Genomic DNA, 19,506 nt, shown 5'->3' with positions numbered 1-19,506 from the left:
GAAGAGCCCAGGCCATCCAGGCCGTGAGGGCGTGAGTCACCGGGGCGGTGGCGGCCCACCGTGCCTGCCGTCTCGGTCCGCTGCCCCTGCTCGGTGACGTGGCAGGGCAGCTGCCTCGGCCCCACGGAGCTGGAGGGCTGTCCTGGGAACAGCATGGGAAGAGCGTGTGTCTGAAACCTGTCACGTTCGCTTCGCCCATGCTTAGTAATTCTCTCCACTGGCTACAACTTTAGATTTTAGTGCTTCCTCCTAATTCTATCAGGCATGGTCGATGGGGCGCTTCATTAAACCACAGAGCCTCTGGCTCCCTCAGCGGGCACCCAGGCCCCTCGGGGCTACTTCAGCTCCCCATCCTGGCACCCCGCCCAGGACGGACCTCTGTGCCAGCCTTCCCTCGACACAGGGCGAGCGGGGAACAGGGACGAACAGCAGTCAGTAGGCTTGAGTTCTAGTCCGTGACGGAGTTCTGACCCTTCCTGGGTGTGCTTCTCCATCTGTAAAAGGGAGCAAATTTCCAACTCGCCGAGTGTGGTGCTGATTAAAGAGCGTACTGTAAACAGAGTTCTGGGCACGTGACAGCGGCATCAGACAGAAGGCATCCCAGCTGCATCCCAAGGTCGCGCCCTGGATGGATAAAGGAAGATGAGGGCTGCTCAGTAAGGTCACTTCCTCTCCCACAGGAAACGTCTCCAGGGACCCCGGCATGCCTGCCTCACAAAAGCGAATGCTGTGTCCAACAAAGGGATGGACCCCAGAGGACGCGTAAAGAGCTTTTTGGTTCTAACGTGGCCTTTTACGCTTCTAAAAGCACACCCTGTGCCCTTCGTGGCCTGCCCCTCAGACGCGGCCTTCGGTTCCCGCACCGTCCTCCGCTCTTTCTTTGAAATGTGCCGTGTCAGTCAGCGAGGGCGGCTTAGCGACAGAAACGTACTTCCTCGCAGTTCTGGAGACTGGAAGTCCAAGATCAAGGTGCTGGTGGGTTTGGTTTCTCCTGAGGCCTCTCTCCTTGGATTATAGGTGACTGACTGCCTTTTTGCTGTGTCCTCACGTGGCCTTTTCCCTGTGTGACCTCCTGATGTACCTTCCTCTTCTTATAAGGACACCAGTGCTGTTGGATGGGGACCCATCCTCATGACCACATTTAACCTTAACTACCTCCTAAGGCCCCACGTCCAAATACAGTCACACTGGGGGTTATGGCTTTGGCCTACCATTCTGCAGGGTAGAATCTGGTCCAAAACAGTGTCCTAGACCACAGAACTCTGTTAAACAAACGCCGGACTGACCACGACACTGTGACAGTCCTGAAGAGGGCTGGTACGGTCGTCTCCTTGGGAGGAAAAAAATGATAAAGGTTTTAGTCTGCTTTTTATCTATCTTGCACAGTTTTGTATTATTTGGGATTCTTTAGGTTGCAAGTGACAGATACTAAGAGGAAAAAAAGTAGAATTTATTATTTCGCACAATGTGAAGAAACCCGGCCTCATGGATCAGCCTGATGTGAGCCGGGCTGACGTCGGAAGCCCAGGTCAGTGATGCCACGCGAATCCGGGTTCTCCGGCCATCACTCAATTCCAACCCCCTCTCTGTTGCCTTCACTGTCAGACGACCCTTCCCCACGTGGTGGAAGGAAGCTACCAATGGCAAGGCCTTCATGATCCTGACAGTTCTGGCTCCCAGAAAAAAACAGCGTCTTTCCTGAGGCCCATGCGGGACTCCTGGATGGCAGACCTAGCCATGAACCCATCACCACAGCCAGGGGATCGAGTCTGGTTCAGGCCAGGCCTGTGTCGTGTGTCAGCCCAAGCGAAGGTGAGGAGTCAGGCCCACACGACCCGCCTGACCAGGTCGATTACTGTGCAGTGGCCTGCAGGTCCCCTTCCAAACCCTCCCAAACTGTCTGCGGGACAAACAGTATCTTTCTAGGAATAATGATGCTATTCCAGCAAATAGGTACACTAAAAAATTGCTTGATTGTCTCTTTTTAAAACTATTTCTTGATCATTGTGCAATATCTTACCTATTGGAATGCTCTCAAACTCATATCTGTGTCTTTGCCCAGCTGCCAAAACAAATGACGTTTGCAGCGGTGAAGAACGCCCTCACGCATCCCGGCACACTCCGTCAGAACCGCGCGCACACGCAAAACCGCGTGCGCTCCTCCCGACAGTCCTGACAAGGAGCTGGACGTCGCCGCACAAACGTGGAGAGTAATTACACCAAGGGGGCGAGAAGTCAGAAATTCCTTTACACACACACACACACACACACACACACACACACACACACACCCCTGAGGGAATGCACAGTGCATAAAAACAAAACAAAACAACACACGCACGCCGTCAAATGAGATTCACCATCTTGGAACTGCTGGAAAGTTTCTCACTGCCAGAGACATGCCAGAAACACAAATAAACGAGCTCAGCAGTCCAAACTGGGGTACAAACAAAGCACATGAGAGAAACGTGGTTCCTGATTTTCTGACTTTCGTTAAATTCCAAAAACATAACACCCAGCAAAAGCACAGTTGAGAAGGAAAATTTAAAGAAAACGGTGTCATTTTATAACAATTTCACTGTATGTCAATCATATATCTCAATAAAACTGAAAGAAAAAAACTTCAGTTGTAACATACCAGTTACTCAGAGACACAGAAGACAAAATTTGTTCATTCATCTAACAGCTGTTAATTGTCCTTCAAACAGCTGGTAGGTGCTGTGCCGAGACCGAGATAGAAATGAGCTTGGTAAATAACAAAAACGACTTTGAGTTTTACTGTTTCAAAACAGCTTTGCATATATAAGCACACTATTCCTCGCAATGACCCCATTTTACAGACAAGGCAAGTGAGACCTCAAAAGAATAAATGTTTTGCCCCAAATTCCACAGCTGATAAGAGCAGGAGCCTGAACTCAAATGAGACTTCATTCGGATCTGATATTCTTTTATCCTTTCCCATGGTGTATTTCGCCCTGAAGATTCTCTTCTTCCCCCATTTCTAATTCTCAGGTTCAGATTACGTTTCCACTGTAGCAGAAAACTGAAAATGAAGTGTTAGTCAACAAAAGCTCCTCCATCAACATGGGGGAAAACTCAGGAGCAGCATTTCTACCCCCGCAAAACATCTCGGAGCCCTCACGCTACTGACCACAGACCTTTTGTTCACCATGAAGCCTCAGGTATGACTAAGACAGCAGCCAAAAGCAAAGATCCCAGAGTCAGATGGCACTGGGTTCATCACACACTGGGTCCAGCTCTGTGTGATGCTGGATAAGTTACTCAGCCAGTGTATGCCTTGCCTGATAAGGACAGCGTTGAAGCATACAAAGTATTTAGAGCAGGTTTCGGCGTTCATAGTCAAGGCTCAGTGATATTTACTTACTTGATGAAACATTATATAAAACAAATCTTGCTAGAACACCTGTTTCTATTTCACAAAATTAGGGTCAGAGGCAGCTACGGAATGGCGGAAACCAGCACCAACTCTTTAGTTAGAAGACTCGGATCCAGCTTCCAGCTTTCCCAATTAAGCAGATGTGTGACTCTGAGAAAGTGATCTAACCTCTCCACATCCTCCTAGGGCACGTGCCTCTCACGCAGAATGGTAACAACACGTCGCCCACAGACTGCTGTGAAAATCAGAATGATCACCAAGGTGCCTGGAGTACGTGTGTACACGGGCACATACTTCTCGTTTGTATTTGAATCTAGAAGAATCAGAAAGCTTTCATTTAGACACGTAAGGACTTTTAAAACCTGGCACACATTTTTGCTCGTTCAAACCCTTTTGTGAATTCCTACAGCTTTGAACACCTAGCGTCTGGCCCTGGTAGGCCTTGCTGCTCACCTACTGCTCGGAGCGATTCTGCCCATTCGAAAGCAGGTCCTGTTCACTGGACTCGGTATCTCTCTCAAAATCTCAATTTGCCTCAGGCTCAGAAATGAACAGACCTCGAAAAGGCAGCAACTGTCCTTTTTCCTGCCATTTCCCCTTCCAGGGCCTCCGATGACTGGCATATGGCAGGAATTATTTTTTTAAAAAAGGTAATAAAAATGAATAAATAAAAGGTGCTGAGAAGCCATGATGGATCCCGCTCTGTCAAAGAGCAACGGATGGGAAGAAAGATGTAGCAAGTATTCTTCCTACCTTTAAGTAACCCTTGATCTGGACAAAAAATTAAGATAGAGGAAAATCAATGGATTATGTGTTAATTACCTCAAGTGTTATATGAAAGTTCAGGGGGAAAAAAATCACGCGGGCTAGAGAGGTCAGAAAAGTTTTCCCGGAGGCGGTGTGCCCAGTGCTGGGGGAAGCAGCATTTCCTGGGGAGAAAACAAAGCGTCGGAGACGGGTGGCCACGTGGCACATGCGGCTCGGGCATGGTCCCGGGCGCTGAGCTCCAAGCACGCGCGGTCCCGCCACGGAGGGCTTCCCGCGGGAGGCGGCGAGGAGCTGGGCCCGCCGGGACACAGCCTGTACGTGGTCAACGACCGTCCCCACGGGGTTCGGGGATGGTCCTCGCGCGCTCCAGCCTTCTTCGAGGCAAGCTGGACTCAAGCTTCCAGTCAGAGCTGCATTCGTCCCAGGGCTCTGGTTGTCACGAATGTCCCAGGACCGGGGCAGTTTCATCCACTGCAGCAAACGCGGCTCCCTCCGCGCACTGCGCAAAGAGCGGTGGGGGTGGGGGCTGGGGGGAGGTGGGGGGGGGCAGGCACAGGCCCCCCCTGTGGCTCTGGAAGAGCGCACCTGACTGCGGGAGGAGCCTCATCGCCCAGCCAGACGCTGCTTTCATCAGTGTCCGTCCGGGGAAGTCTGGCTAGTAAAAGCGCCTCCGCCTCCTCCTTCTCCTCATCTCCCTGTCTCCCCATCTCCCCGTCTCCCCCAAGGAGGCTCCAGCTGGACTTCATATGCAGCTTCCGATCTAGCGCATGTGGTGGAAAGCGAAGAGCAGAGCGCAGGGTCTGAGCACCCAGAGGGGGCCCGGGAAGGGACACCTCTCCTGCCCCGCCTCCCTCCCCTGGCGACCCTGGTGTGCCCCGAGACGGAGCGGGGGTCCCCAGGGCCCGCGCAGTGAGCGCGGCTCGTGCTTTCTCTCCCGCTCCCGCACTGTGCTGGGCCGGTGGAGGGCGGGGAGTCTCAGGGACGCAGGGACATCAGCCGGGCACCTCGCAGGTTCTGAACCACTTGCACGGCAGACAAATAAACATGAACTCCTGATGGCAGAGGACCAGCGTGCCGTCACCCAACCCAAGGGGGACCACAAACTGGCGCCAGTCTGTAGACCGAATGCTGCCCACCGCGCCAGGCACACGCACCGGACGCCCCTGGACTCACGCTACCTTCGGAGGAGCCGCGGAACGCACGGGCACACGCGACCGCCCCTTTCACCATCCTGGGCTCCCGACTTTCCAAAGCTCCCACAGGGCCATCATCTTATTCTCTCGGAACCACATCTCTGTAAATAAGATATTACTTCTATTTCCCAGATGGACAAGCTGAGTCCTAGTGCAGTTAAGTGACTTATCTGAAGAAGCGCAGTTAGCACGGTTAGAACCTAGGGTCTCCAGGCTCCCCAACTCGGGTCCATCCCATGGACTCTAGCTGGGAGTGTGGGTCAGAGCCACCAGTGGAGCCCTGAAGATGCACAAGCCCGGACTGCTTCCACTTCCGAGCATCTGGACCCTGCAGGTCCGAGGAGAAGCCCGCGCGCCTGTTTGGATTTTGGCGCGTCCTCCCAGCTGAGAACCACGAGCACCCCAAACCTAAAGCTCCTCGGTGGCTTCCCCTGACATGACAGAACGCCCCAGGACGCATCCCGTGGCATCCACGGCAGCGCCTTCCTGTTGGGAGGGCGCTGACCAGAGTCCTCGCATGTAGTTCACTTTGCCGCCCACGACTCCCTGTCAGTGCAGTGCACGCCAGTTCAACAGACATTCATTTCTCATGCCAGGCTCTGGAAGTAGAGACCGGACCCTGAGTAATGCAGAGCGATGGGTATGGGCCGTGGACCTGGTACGTAGGCCCTGGGGAAAATGCCAACACCTGGTAGTGGGCTCCGGCTATTATCATAACTAGACAGGAAACACCAGAGTCAACTGCAAGGGACTTAATTAAGCTCAGACCAGTGAATCTGGGTGTTGACCAAGCCCAGATCCAAGCTACGAGCTGACTAGTTGCACTGTGGTTGGTCCACTGTGTAGTGAAAATTTCAGCAAACAGGATTATCTTCCAAGGGCTGATTTCTGGCACCCTGAGTGTACACACTCGGGGAGGGCAGGAAGCTCAGAGGTGCTCCATCCTGACTGTCAGGCCTCTTTCCTGGCTCCTTTGCAATTTCTAATCCAGGATTAGATTAGTGCAGGATTTAAATAGTCTAATTAAATGCTTTGCTGCTTGAGGGAAATTAAAGGAAGGAATTTACTGAGTGTCTACTAAGTGCCAGGCACCTCGCTAGATGCTTTATGTAAGCCATCTCCTTTAACCAACACAGTGACTCTGGGCGGGTTATATCCCCTTTTCAGAGAGGCACACTCCAGCACAGAGAGCTTAATTAACTTGCTCAAGGTAACCAGACTGCTGGAGAATCAAAGGCGCAGCCACACTGCAGAGCACCCAGCAGGGTCTTCCATGAACACTACATACTCCCCCAAAGTGGAACGTGTTCACCTCTGCAACGCAGTGAACGTCAGGGCAGAGACAAAACAGATGCCGGCCACCCTGAGAACAAAGCACTCTCTCCTCCCCAGGCTCTGCCAGCCCCGCCCCCACGCCTCGGCCCCTGCTTCCTCCCAAGGACCCTTCCCCTTACTTTCATTCGCTTAGACCATAGCTTCTCCAAGACTCTCCCAGAGACACCTCCTCCTGAAAGTCCCCCTTTCCTCCCTCCCGGCACAGCGGAACGAGTCCTCCTCCGGGCCCACAGCTCTGTACTGTGGTTTACATTTACTAGGTGTTCAGGAAGTGTTTTTGGATGAATGGTTTGCAATTAACAAAAGGCCCCACCCAGCTCCCGTTGGAGATACCTTTGCAACCATCCTAAATAGCTAACAAGTGTCACATAGATCCAGGATGGTATCCTCTTCTGGGGCTCATGCCTCTCACTGAGTCCAGTTAAAGTGTTTCTTCTTAGTTTTCTTTTGATTTGTTTTTAACATAAGAGACACCTCCTATACTACGCAAAGAGGGGGAGAAGGGGATAAGGGCCATTCTCAAAAGGAGCGCCAGAACTGGTTAAATGGTAAACTGATTCCAAAATATAAAATACAAACATTCTAACAAGATTTTATAATACATACACTTCTTTCTTACATATTAACCTCAAAGCAGCCCTTTTCCTATAAGCAAAAAAACTAAGGCCCAGAGAAATAAAGCAACTTACCAAAGTCACAGTTTTTAAGTTTACATTGTGTGACTGGAGCCAAATCTTTGGACTCCGATCCACACGCTGCTTCTCTGAGTAAAACTCAATAATCGTAACACGTTTAATAATGGAGGGTAGGCTGGTATTTTTAAATATATCTGCTTTGCCAACCTAACAGCTAAATTATTTGTTTCCCAAAATAACATTTTGCTTGTGGCTTGTCAGACAAACCGAGGCGGAACTGTCAAGTCCATGAAATTTGTCTGTCCTTCCCCGTCGCCGGCTCTATTTTAATCTCCTTCGACTCTCCACCCTCTCTGCCCACTTCCTCCAACCAGCTGCTCCTGGGGACGGGTTTGTAGAGGGCAATATTTTGGGGCTGTCTGTGTCCCTGAACCTCTCTTCATTGATAAGATGTTTTGTGGGTTGAAGTTACCATGGGCAAAGCAACTAACTGGCAGAGTCTGGCACACAGTAGGTATTCAATGATTAAGTTCTACACCTTCCTTTCCTGACCAGCCCAGTTACCATCTCCGGTTGATCTGAGGTATCTTTCCGCACCGCAGCGGGAAGGTCACTGTACCCAATATCTGTTTCTTCGAGGTGTCCCAGGACCCTGGGGAACGAGAGGGACTAAGCTGGCACTGGACGCTGGGTGGGCTCTCCTGGCTTGCGAACTTCAGGTGTTCCTATTTCGATACTCCAGTCACAGGGCGAGAAAAGGTATAACACTTCCCAGGACTAGACATAAACTCGAATTAATACAGAGTGAGCTAGTGGAGCCTGAACCTCAACCCTTCCACAACATTTAAAGATCGAATAACAAAACAGACTCAAAGTAGTAACTTCCCCCGCTCGCTCGGGTGCCAGGGGCATTCCGACTGTGCGTTTTCACATTTTTACGTTGTGGAGCTGGTCGACCACCTCCCTTCTGGAAATGAGCCGGGCGGAGTATCATGATTTCTGAGAAACAGTGGTTTCTCGTTTAGGTTCCATTCTCACTTGAGGGCTTATGGAGCCAAAAATCGAAAACTCCTCATTTTGGGGACCGTAAGGGAACGTGGTCACCGTCTGGGGTGTAGAGTCAGGAGGAAAGCCAGTGCTCCACGAAGCTGCTCTGGGGTGCCCAGATGGCAATCCCTGCGCACCGAGTAGCGGCTAAGTGTTCACTTAAACTATCGTCTCGGTATTCGTCTTACCAAAGCGGTTTGTTTTTTAAAAAAGGCAAAAACACAAGTGAAGTGTGTCTGCCACAAAGCCTGCTCCGACAGCTTGCCTGGTTTAGAACAACACAGACTTGTGGTCGATGGCAGGCAGACGTCCCCTGACGGATGGCAAAGGCCGGCCGACCTCTCACGCTCTCGGGCCTGGGCCCCCGAACCCGCGCGGCCGGCGCCGCACCTGCAGGGACTCCTCGTGAACTGCGGTGGGGTTCTCTGGCACTCCAGTGCCTGGGGTGTGCTGAGCACTTCGCGCTTTCCTCAGCTTTTGGACCTGCCCTCCTGAACTAGCGCACTCAGCGGGCACCGGGGCACCAAATCGGGCCTGCACTAAGCCACTCGGATAGCTTGCCTGCATTTCCTTCTCTGTTAAATCCTCGTGAAAATAAATCGTGTCAACCGCTTATCGAAGCCTTACTGTGCGTCAGGCCCTTTTTGGCGCGAAGGAAACAAAGTTAAAAACACAGGATTCACAGAAGTTCTCAAGAACTCATAGTCCACCAGGGAATAACAGTATACACACGTGTCTGTCAAAGTCAGACTTCCTTTTTAAAATGAATGTGGGCCCTATGCTCGCAGGGCGGGGGTGTGTGTGGGGAGGCCCAGGACGTGCGACTCAGCGGACGGAGTCAGCCCGGCTCCCTGCCCCCTCTCTTCGTTCACGTATTAAGAGTGCTGCCCCGATGAAGTTTACGTTCCCACTTCGTTCTGACAGTGTTACAGATTTTCTTGGCGAAAGTTGCTATCCTCGTTTTTCAGCTGAGAAAATGGAGACTGAGAAAAGATCAGGAGACTTGCCCAGTTCACAAAGGCAGGACGTGGCAGAACAGGACCATAAGCCCGGCTCCCCGATTCTCACCCCAGTGCTTCCCTCTCCTGCTCTGAGGCCTCCAGGAGGACGAGGGCTGCTGAGCAGCGGATGTGGCCCAGGTTCGCCCCGCCATGAACACGGCCCTGGCCCACCCGCCTTCCTGTGCGGGAACTGCTGCTCTGGCTCCTGATTTCCTTCCCACCTTACCTCCCTCTGCTTTGGCCTCCGACCTCCCATCTCAGTGATAACTTGTCTGACCAAGCGAAAAGCTAAGGTCCTCTGTGGTGCCTGGGTGGCCCCGCTGTGATCATCTGCCCCCCCCCCCCACACACGCACACAAACCCTGTGACCAAAGAAGAAAGCAGATGTCTGGCACTGTGCAGCAGTCACAAAGTACGGCCATACCCACGAGTTCCTCAGGGCCAGCTCAGGCAAAGAAGCCTGAAGCAGGGGCAAGAGGCTTCCTTTCTGGTCCCCCTTCTAGAAGGCCCCACTTCCTCAGTCAGCAGTGAGTGGCCTGTAACTCGGCCCCTTCCCACCTCATCGGACCCAGCTGCTGGCTCGTGTGCTAAGAGCCCACCGCAGAGGGGAGGGCTTTGTTGATACAGGTCCCTCTTCCATCACTATGAAATGCAGCGGAAGGCTCCGAGCTCTGTTCGAGGCAGCAGCTACGGCTTACTCCACCTAGAACAAACACTAACAATGACATCCGAACTTCACAATCACACTACTTCCTATAATTTACAAAATTCTTCTGGGGCTCTCGCAAGGATCAGAAAAGCTAATTTTGAAACTGGGATTCGAACCCGGGACTCGTTTCATTCCCTGAGGACCAATCTACTGTAACATGTCAAGTATTAAATAAATTGCTGTTAGTTATTAACGGAGCTATTAAAAAACACTAAGTCCTGGTCACTGTCTAACAGCACAGGCCCCGCGTCACCAGAGCATATTACCATATGCAAAAAACGTCCTTTTTGCAAGCCCAGTTCATCAGAAATAATGCAGGGAAATACTCTCAAACAAAGATAACTTCCTGGATGCAAAGCCCCAAGTTTACAGAAAAGGCAGAGGACACCCCTCGAGGCCCTGCTCTTTGTGGGAATCTAATGATCTTCTCATCTACTCCCTTGATTTTGATGAAAATGTCTCTAGTTTCCTCTTACAAATAATGAAAAGTGCTTATTCTATCATCATTTTAATGTCTACTGGAGCCACAGTTGGAGGGAACAAATTTGGAGGGCCTGCAGGGATAGAACTGAGGTCCCCACACAGTCGCTTCTTTGCCCATCAATGTGGTACTTATGCTCAGTTCTAAGATACACAGACATTTCATTTGAGAAATGAGAAGCTGTCCGAGTGGGAAGCAGACACACACATACACTCTCTTCCGTGTGTTCCAAAGACGGGAAATATACACAAGCACCATGGGGTAACCCCCTCACTCCATCGCCTTTCTTTTCATTTCTCAGAAACTATCTCTGCTGGAACATCCTTCCCACATTCACGCCCAAAGACAGATTCCCAGAGAAGAGATGGAGGAAAGAGAAGGAGTAGAATTCACAAAAGACTAATTTGGAGCATTAATAATTACAGCAGCTGAAAGGCTTACAAAAGCAAAGAAGGGCCCTGTTAACAAAACATTATCAGGGCACTTCCCAGAAAACTGCCCAGCCATGAGATCGCTACTGACAATGAGGAAAATCAGAGCCCAAATCAAATCTCAGCCGAGCAGACAGACTTGCAGAATTTTTCACCTTGGCCACTACGATTAGCATTTTCAGGAGAGCAGCAGACTCCATGAGTTTGACAAAGGAAGGAAAACAAAAGATAGCAAGAGACTCATTCTGGATAAACAGTTGCTATTCTGTATTCATAACTCTACACCGGCAACGGCAGCTCAAACGAGGCACAAGGTGGGGTCCCTTGGCGAATTCACAGACCACCGAAGCAATTATCCATGCTGCAATCGTGCATGCAGTAAACATCCCAGACCCGCACCACCTCTGCGCCTCCCACCCCCACGACCGGGATAAACCCACCGAACGCAGAAAAGATCCCCCTTTTCGTGTGAGAACCAGCCAGAACCTAAGCTGTCATTACACAGCAAAAACCTACGAGAACAAAAACCCAGCAGCGGGCTGATGTGGAAAACCCAGAACATACCTGAATTCTTCAAATGCGAACATGACCTAGTCAGAGACAATTTCCTTAGATTGTCTGGTAGCCTTTTTGGTTCGGGGGACAACCATTTAGTCAGTCAGATGGTGCAAAGTGCAGGAAAAAAAAAAGAGGCGGGGTTTCCACACCCCCCCAATATTCTGAAGTAAAAGGCTTTCTGCAGACGGGGCCTGCAGCCTCCAGCCCCGCCAGCTGCTGACGAGCAGCAACTAACAGGGGAGGCAGCCAGAAAACCACGTGATCGCTCCAGCACGTCTGATTAATGCGGTGTGTGCTCAGGCTCCAGGCTGCGAGCTGGATTAGTCCAGGGAAAGGAGTGGAACCCTGGGCACGCCTGGGCTCCTGGCAAGGCACGCAACACGGCCCGCCTCCAGACCAGGATTATTCAGGGGGCAAAAGCTTAAAGGGAAGGGAATGCGACCTGTTCCACTGCGACCTGGTTACCTCATCGGCCTGTGGCTGCTGCTGCTGTAATAACCAGGTTATGACCAACGCGGTCAGTGCACATAGTGCAGAGTGACACCTGGTTGCATTTTACTGAAAATTCTGCCGAATTCTGCATTTCACCTAATACCAAACATTACCCCACAAAGGCATAAAGTGCTCTAGAATCACAAAGCCACATCCTCACGCCCACCACTCCACCATGAACACCGGGACCTTGTAGGTCGACAGTGACGGCCGATCTCGTTTATTTGATTGTTCATTTACTGAGTGTCTAAAACGTACCAGGCTCTTATCCATTCCTTGAAGTACAAAAATTACTATACTAATTTCAGAACAGAAGTTTAAAGACGGAAATGAGATGTCAGCCAAAAAAAGGAGAAATGTTTACCAGTTTGTAAAGCCCAAGCTGGCACGACTTGGCAAGAGAACTGAGGCTGTGCTCTGAAACTTGCCATTAAGGAAAAATCTTTAGCATCTGGACCGCAACTCTTCATAAAACAAGGGAGACGGATCTCAAATAAAAACCTGTGAGTCACTCTTGACTTTTTTTCTCTCCCTCACACCACGGATACAGTCACTAACTCTACCTCGAAATTTAAATCTGACCCTTGCCCGCCTCCCACCGCCTGCGCTCGGGCCACCTGCATCCTGCCCTCGGCGTTTCCCACCTGGTCTGCTGCATTAGTAACTCGTCTTCCCCATTCTGTCCCTTCTCTCAAAATCTGCCAGAACAGTTTTTCTAACTCTGATCTTCATGCTCACTGTTTGAATCCTCATTAGTCCCTTGGTACCCACAGGGTTAAGGACAAAGGCCTCAGCCCAGCGCACCGAATCTTATTTCTCCAACTCTTCCTTCATTTAAAACTCTTCACGAACCCCAAATCCAGCCAGACATCCCAGTCCCCAAATACTCCGGGACCTCCTTTCTTTGGTCCATGGACCAACCGGCCCAACTTATCCCTTGCTCCCCACATGACCTGTACTCTTCCACGTGGCCCACGCTGTTCCCTCGGCTGCTCGTCCCCAGGAGCCCGAACTATCCCATCCCCAGGACAGTTAGCTGCTCTCCCCGCTGCCAACAGCACGCGTCACCCCACCCCGCCTGCCCCACGCACCTCCGCGGTCCTTGCGGGCAGGGTCTGTGTGAGGTTAACTTCTGTATGCCCAGGGCCTGGTACAGAGCCTGAGAAAGAGGACTTAGTGACCGAAGGTCTGCTGAGTGAAGCTCCTTTTGCCCCAGCTCCCTATCAGGGGGAAGGTGACCTAGTTCCTGTATGAGGTGCCCTGGGGTGACGGCACCCCTCTTCTTGTTACCTCTCTCTGAAAGAGAAGCAAGAGTCCAGAACCCACCTCAGAGAAATGAATTGACGTCGGCCAGTCGAGGCAGACTGATTAGTGAGAAGAAATGCGGGGGAATCTGTGGCCCCTCCGACCACGTGGCAGTCGCCCAGGCCGACCCATAATGCCCTTTGCTATGTTCCCTGCCCGAGACCCCCAGCTGGCAGAACCACGTGTAACAGAAGGCTGGAGTCAGTCACCGGGCAGCCCAGCGAAGCCCCAGCTCTGCCCTGTGCCCACTGGCCAGCCGCCTGAGCTCTCTGTGCCCGGGACCCCCGGGTGCGTGACGGACTAACATGGACGTGCCCGTGCCTCTCCACGGGACAGGTGTAAGGACCCGCTGAGGCAGGGCTGTGGGTGGTGAGGGTCTTTTTCAAGCACATAAGTGTCACAGGAACCTTCTTCGTCAGCTTTGTGACTTTGCAGGCCGGTCTCTCCAGAAAGTGCTGACACTTTGACGGCTCTGGTTTCCGGAGACGCCGCCCTGCCCCCTGAAGTGTCCTGTCTGTTTACTGGCAGCTTATTCGATTTTTTTTGTGGGGGGTTGGGGATGAGGTGCAAAGTATTTCTGTCTTCTGTCGTGTGATTCACAGGACAAGGAAAGTGGATGTGTGTGTGTGTGTGTGTACACACACATACAACATGTATGAATACACGTAAAAAATCACTGTCCTAAATCCTAAGTTAAAGAAAAAAAGCAGTGAAGATCACCCAAGTCTTAGGAAAGCCGATCCACCCACATGAGACACAATCACACCCTTCTGATTTATTAACTACCTGGTCACAGTCCCAGATGGACGGGGTTAGGGGCAGCTGGTAATCAACCAGGCGCAGGCTTCCCGCGGGAGAGGAGCCACTCAACAATTACTTGATGGGTTTGCTGGTTGGTCAAAAAGTCAAAACCCACATTCGGGGCACTCTACAGGACCTGGGGAGCAGCAGCGGGGTCGCGACTCCCAGACGTTGGGACAGTGGGAGTCAGCCTGATGTGCTTTCCCCTGGCCACCAGGCAAGCCTGGCACGGTGAGACCCGTGGAGAACCTCTGGACTTTCAGCCTTTCTCGCCAGTGCTCACGACTCTCCACGCTCCTCCTGGAGAGCTGGTGACCCTGCGGGATGACTCATAAGGTCCCAGTGGAGCAGAGCGGGTAGAAATGGTGAAAATGGTGCCACGTGTATTTCAGACATGATTTAAAGAGATTCCCCAATGTACTAATAAAAAACGGAGGCCAAAGTGGCTGATAAGGGGCCCCCAACCCCCTGGGCTGTGGACCAGTACCGGTGAGTGGCCCGTTAGGTACCGGGCCACGCAGCAGCAGGTGAGCGCGGGAGAGTGAGGGAAGCTTCGTCTGTCCCTGCAGCCGCCCCCCAGCGCCAGCTTCAGTGCCCAGCTCCACCTCAGACCATCAGGCATCAGATTCTCATAGGAGCACCGGTCCCTGGTGCCGAAAAGGCTGGGGACCGCTGGGCTAAGTAACCTGTCCACGGCCAAACTGCCATTAAGTGACAGAGTAATGACTTGGACCCACTTTTCATACCATCGTTTTTACCCCCTAGTCGTCTCAATATCAACAACCCGACTGCCTCGGGCGAATCCAGAGAAGACTTAGCCACCAGACCGGCAGGCAGCCTGTGGCCCGAGGCCAGGCCGGGGCATGGTCACCCTCTGGGCTCTTTCACTCAGCTGGGCCTGTCGGATCCCCAGGTTTCACAACCAGGCAAGAGCCTGCTCAGGGCTGGAGAGTGCCTCAGGTGCCCTGGGGAGGGGGAGGACGGGGGGGGGCGGGAAGGGCCTGAAGTGACGTGGCCCAGGGACCAGACCGTGAACGGACTCTGCTCCCAAGGCTAGGCGCTCTCCCGCCTGAGTACCGACAATGGCAACACCACAGTGTCAGCACCACGGACGTGAGTGAGGGTCCGTGACTCCCGACCGTGCTGCTCCTCCCCGGATGGCACTTCCGTGACCACACGGCTATGAAAAAAAAGTCACCCCGGGTCATCTACTAGTGACTCGAGGCTCAGGAAAAACATGTCCCTAGTCTGGGACTTGTGTTTCCTTTGTCACTTGAGGGAACAGCCAGACATTACTTTTTCAGCCTTTTGTTTTTAAAGTGTCACTTACATGGAACATAAAAATGATATGGACAGAAAACTGATAAAAGGAGCTGGGTCTGGTTAAAGAAGGGGAGGAAACCCGAGTCCCCGCTGCCAGGTCGCCCCGTGCTCCACAGGGACAGGCCCAGGCCCACCCTGGAAACACCTGGCCGCCCCGTCAGCGCGGACACCTCCGTGAGTCGGGACTCGCTCGCTCTTTCTGCTCTCGTCCTCGGCATCTCGGCCTCCTGGCTGGGCCTTCCGTGCGGCTGCCCTTACGGCCACGCCGGCTGCCCGAGGCGCCGCAGAGAAACAAACGAGGGGTCTGGATGGAGCCAGGGCTGTGCGCGTGAGGTGGCCCCGCCCCTGGCACCTGGGGACAGCTAAATGAGAAGGGACTTTGAAACGAGTGTCCTTAGCCTAACAGGTACCTCAGTTGAGTGAGCAACATGTCTTTCCACGTGAGACGGTCGATTCCCCAAGACAGTGAACTGACGATCTGTTGGTACCGAACCCCCGCCAGTTCCTCTGGAGACTGACGATCCGTTTAAAGCCCTGTGGGTGTGAGGCCTCACGGCCAGTGTCCCCCTCCCACCTGTTTTAGGAACAGGCACACGGCCCTGACGCACGTGCAGCAAAATAAAGACTGAGCACGCGGACGGAGTCTGTCGCTCCCGTCGAGGAAACCAGGACGCTCTTCGCGCCTCAGGGACAGGCGCACGCACCGCTGCACCGCGCGCAGCCGGAGCTGGAGACCGCGACGGGCACCGGTCACGGGCGACTGAGGACACGGTTCTTTTCTCACGGCGCGTCCACGGAGCTGGCAGGCGGCCTCGCTGCCCTGAGTGTCGCCCAGCACCCCGGTTAGCGCTCCTCACCGGCGCCTTCCCCCCTTCCTGCACGCCGCCACCTGCGCTGGCGCCTCCCGGGTAAAAACCCACGGTTCCTGCTCGCGGTCTGCAGAACGGCGTCCCTGCCACCTGGCGGCGTTCCGCGCCTCCTCGCTGCTCCCGCACTGGCCGAGCGGACCGGGGTGGCCTCCTCGCTGACCCCGCACGCCTGCTCACGCCACCTCCCCCGTCCACAGCGCTCTCCGCCGTCCCCCTCTGTCCACAAGTGGCTATGGGAAGGGTGGTCTGGAATCCAGTTCCACTGTCCACCCGAGAAGCCTCGGGCACGTTCCCACCTGTCTGAGCCTTGGTGTCCTCGTCTTAAAATGGGGCTGACGGCACATCTGTGGGATGTGGCAGACACGCGCCCCAGCACACGTTAACCACCACGGACGGCGGGAGCTAACGCTGCACGTGCTTCAAAACCCCATCACGTCGCCCTCCCGACCAGGACCCGCCTGTGTGGTCTCTGCAGCTCTGGATTCCCATGACGGTCGGGAAATACGCATTTATTTTAACCCCGGATATGGTCTTATGGTGCGGTCTTTGTCCGTTACGTGTCTTAGGCTTCTAACCGGCTGGAAGTTGCTGGGGACAGGGACAGGGACTGATGGACTGGCAGGACACCTGAGGGGTTAGACTCCTCACAGCCTCCATCGGAAAAGTACACACGAGCTAAGTGGAAACGGCATGCTGGCCAGGCAAACACGGCTGCAAGAGAACCTCATCACGACCTGGGGCCGTCATGCCCAACTTCTTCTCTTATGAAATTATGGAAAGTCCACTGGCAGCGACCTTCGTTTTTCGTCCTTTTTAAGCCTTCCCAAGGCACCACACTTTCCCGGGCACACAGTAGGTCTCCGGTCAAAACCTTTTTGAATTCGGTGACTGTACTTTTATTCCAGTTGAATTAACCTTTCTCAAAATTCAAAACATTTCTTGAATCGATAAGAAATGTGAGTCTTCCATTCTGAACTAAATCCTCCCCCCAAATTACAAAATTCAACGAACTTCTAGAGACATTTAACTTTAAAATCGAAGTTTTAAACAAGCCCTCTCTTACCTCAATTAACTAAAAACTACCCTCGACATGCATCCTACCGTAAGGCAAACACAATCACATTTTTCAGGCCCCCACCACCCCAGAGGAGGGGTTTACTGGTAATTATTTCTGCATTTCTATGTACATCAATCTCTCTCCTCAGATAAGCACTCTCTAAGTACCTGGACCAGGTGACTGGAAATTATCCTTGCGTTCGCGCCGCAAAGGCCCGAAGGGCGAGCCCTGAGCACGCTGCAGCCGTCAGTGTCACCGGGCTCCTGTTCTGATGACAGAAGTCAGACACGGAATGGGGCAGAAGAGACTCGAACACAAGGCCATGTGCCAGAGGGTGACTGGGGCCCCTAAGAGGTGACAGGCTGAGACGTGACTGACAAGCAGGGGACAGCTATGCGAAATCTGGGAAAGATCACTGCAGGCAGAGGGCACAGCTGGTACAAACGCCCATGGCGGGAAGAACCAGCCTGGCGCTCGCCCCCTCACGCGGAGCGGCCGGAAGAGAGAAGGAAGGACGGGTGAAGGGAGATGAAGACAGGGCTGCGTCAGCCGGGGAGGCCACCGGAGAGTTTAGGTGGGCAGTACCGTGACCCGATTTTCAGGTTTAGAAGAAATCTGGATGTGAGCAGACGAGTTAGAAGCTGTTGCAACGGTCCAGGTAAGAGACAATGGGCTCCGGACTCAGGTGGCAGCGTGCACAAGAGAGAAGCTGACGGATTTTGGCGAGGTGTGTTTTAGAGATAGTCTTTGTCACAACTCAGCTGTTTCATGTGGTTCTTATATTACTAATGAAACAGAGCAAAGACTGAAAATATTTCAAAGAAATACTAAGACCACCACCAGGTCAAAAAGTGCTGGTGCAGATGTGGAGGAGAGAACCCTTGCGCACCGGTGGTGGGGTCGCAAATTGGTGCGACCACTATGGAAAACAGTCTGGAGGTTCCTCAAAAAATTAAAAATAGACCGACCTTTTGATCCAGCAATTCCAATTCTGGGTATTTATCTGAAGAAACCCAAAGCACTAATTTGAAAAAATATCTGCACCCCTATGTTAACTACAGCACTACTTACAACAGCAAAGATACAGAAGCAACCTAAGTGCCCATCAACAGACTACTGAATAAAGAAGCTGTGGTACATATATACAATGGAATATTACTCAGCCATGAAAAAGAATGAATCTTATCATTTGTGACAACACAGACGGGCCCTAGAAGATATTATGCTGAGTGAAACAAGTCAGACAGAGAAAGGCAAATACCATTTGATCTCACTTACATGTGGAATCTACAGGACAAAATAAATGAACAAACGAAACAGACACAGACTCAGATACAGAGAACTGATGGCTGCCAGATAGGGGAGGGACTGGGGGGGCTGGGTAAAAAGGGCGAAGTGATAAAACAGTCCTATGCTATGTGAGACATAGCACAGGAATACAGTCATTCTCATAACCAAGCATGCATGGTACCAGGTGGGTACCAGACCAACTGGGGGGATTGCTTTGTCAAATTGGATGAATGTCTAACCACTATGCTATACACCTGAAACTAATATGAAATAATACTGAAGATCAACTCTAATTGAAAAATAAAAATATACGAAGGAAAAAAAGACGACACCACTAGGACCACGAGCCAGGGAGAAGCGTAAACTCCACGAGTAGAAGGACCTTGTCTCATCTTTATTATTTTGCTCCAGGGCCTGGCAGCCAGAACTATTTAATAAATATCTGCTGAATTAATGAATCAGCAGGAAGTAGATTTAGAGAGATTTCATAAAAAGATGAAATTAGATTAAGTCAGCAGTCCTCTTTCTGGTGCAAGCATCGAACAAAGGGTGGATTATCGTTTTGACAGTTTATGATCCCTTATTTTTTAAATTTTTTACGCCTACAGCACCTGGTCTTCCTGGGTGGTCTCCCATCCAAGTACTAACCAGGCCCGACCCTGCTCAGCTTCCGAGATCAGATGGGATGGGGCTTGTTCAGAGTGGCGTGGCCGTAGACTGGATTATGGTTTTGAATGAACAAGTACAAATGCTCCAGTGTTACTCTGACAGACAGAAATTTGCCAAGAAAATCTTACCGGGAATAGAGGGAGAA

At 52.2% G+C, this 19,506-nt stretch overlaps 1 protein-coding gene and 1 pseudogene across 3 annotated transcripts in view; both read right to left on the bottom strand.

Annotated features, from left to right (window-relative positions):
• EVL (Enah/Vasp-like) overlaps positions 1-19,506 on the bottom strand; it is a 116,725-nt gene that overhangs the window by 73,078 nt on the left and 24,141 nt on the right. The window contains exon 1 of one of the 3 annotated variants that reach the window (XM_036238413.1): positions 11,562-12,339. The exons of 1 other annotated variant lie outside the window; for it this stretch is intronic. In XM_036238413.1, the coding sequence (XP_036094306.1) occupies positions 11,562-11,584 (23 nt within the window). In that variant the 5' untranslated portion in view covers positions 11,585-12,339. Of the gene's footprint in view, positions 1-11,561; positions 12,340-19,506 lie in introns of those variants that run through there. One more of the 3 variants, XM_016119520.2, reaches the window with a different exon arrangement.
• LOC118601195 lies at positions 19,292-19,410 on the bottom strand (annotated as a pseudogene).

Source organism: Rousettus aegyptiacus, unplaced genomic scaffold, assembly GCF_014176215.1.
Source record: "Rousettus aegyptiacus isolate mRouAeg1 unplaced genomic scaffold, mRouAeg1.p scaffold_m13_p_3, whole genome shotgun sequence".
Taxonomy (NCBI): Eukaryota; Metazoa; Chordata; class Mammalia; order Chiroptera; family Pteropodidae; genus Rousettus; species Rousettus aegyptiacus.
The sequence above is the reverse complement of the archived record's forward strand: the minus strand, read 5'-3'. Positions and strand labels throughout refer to the sequence as shown.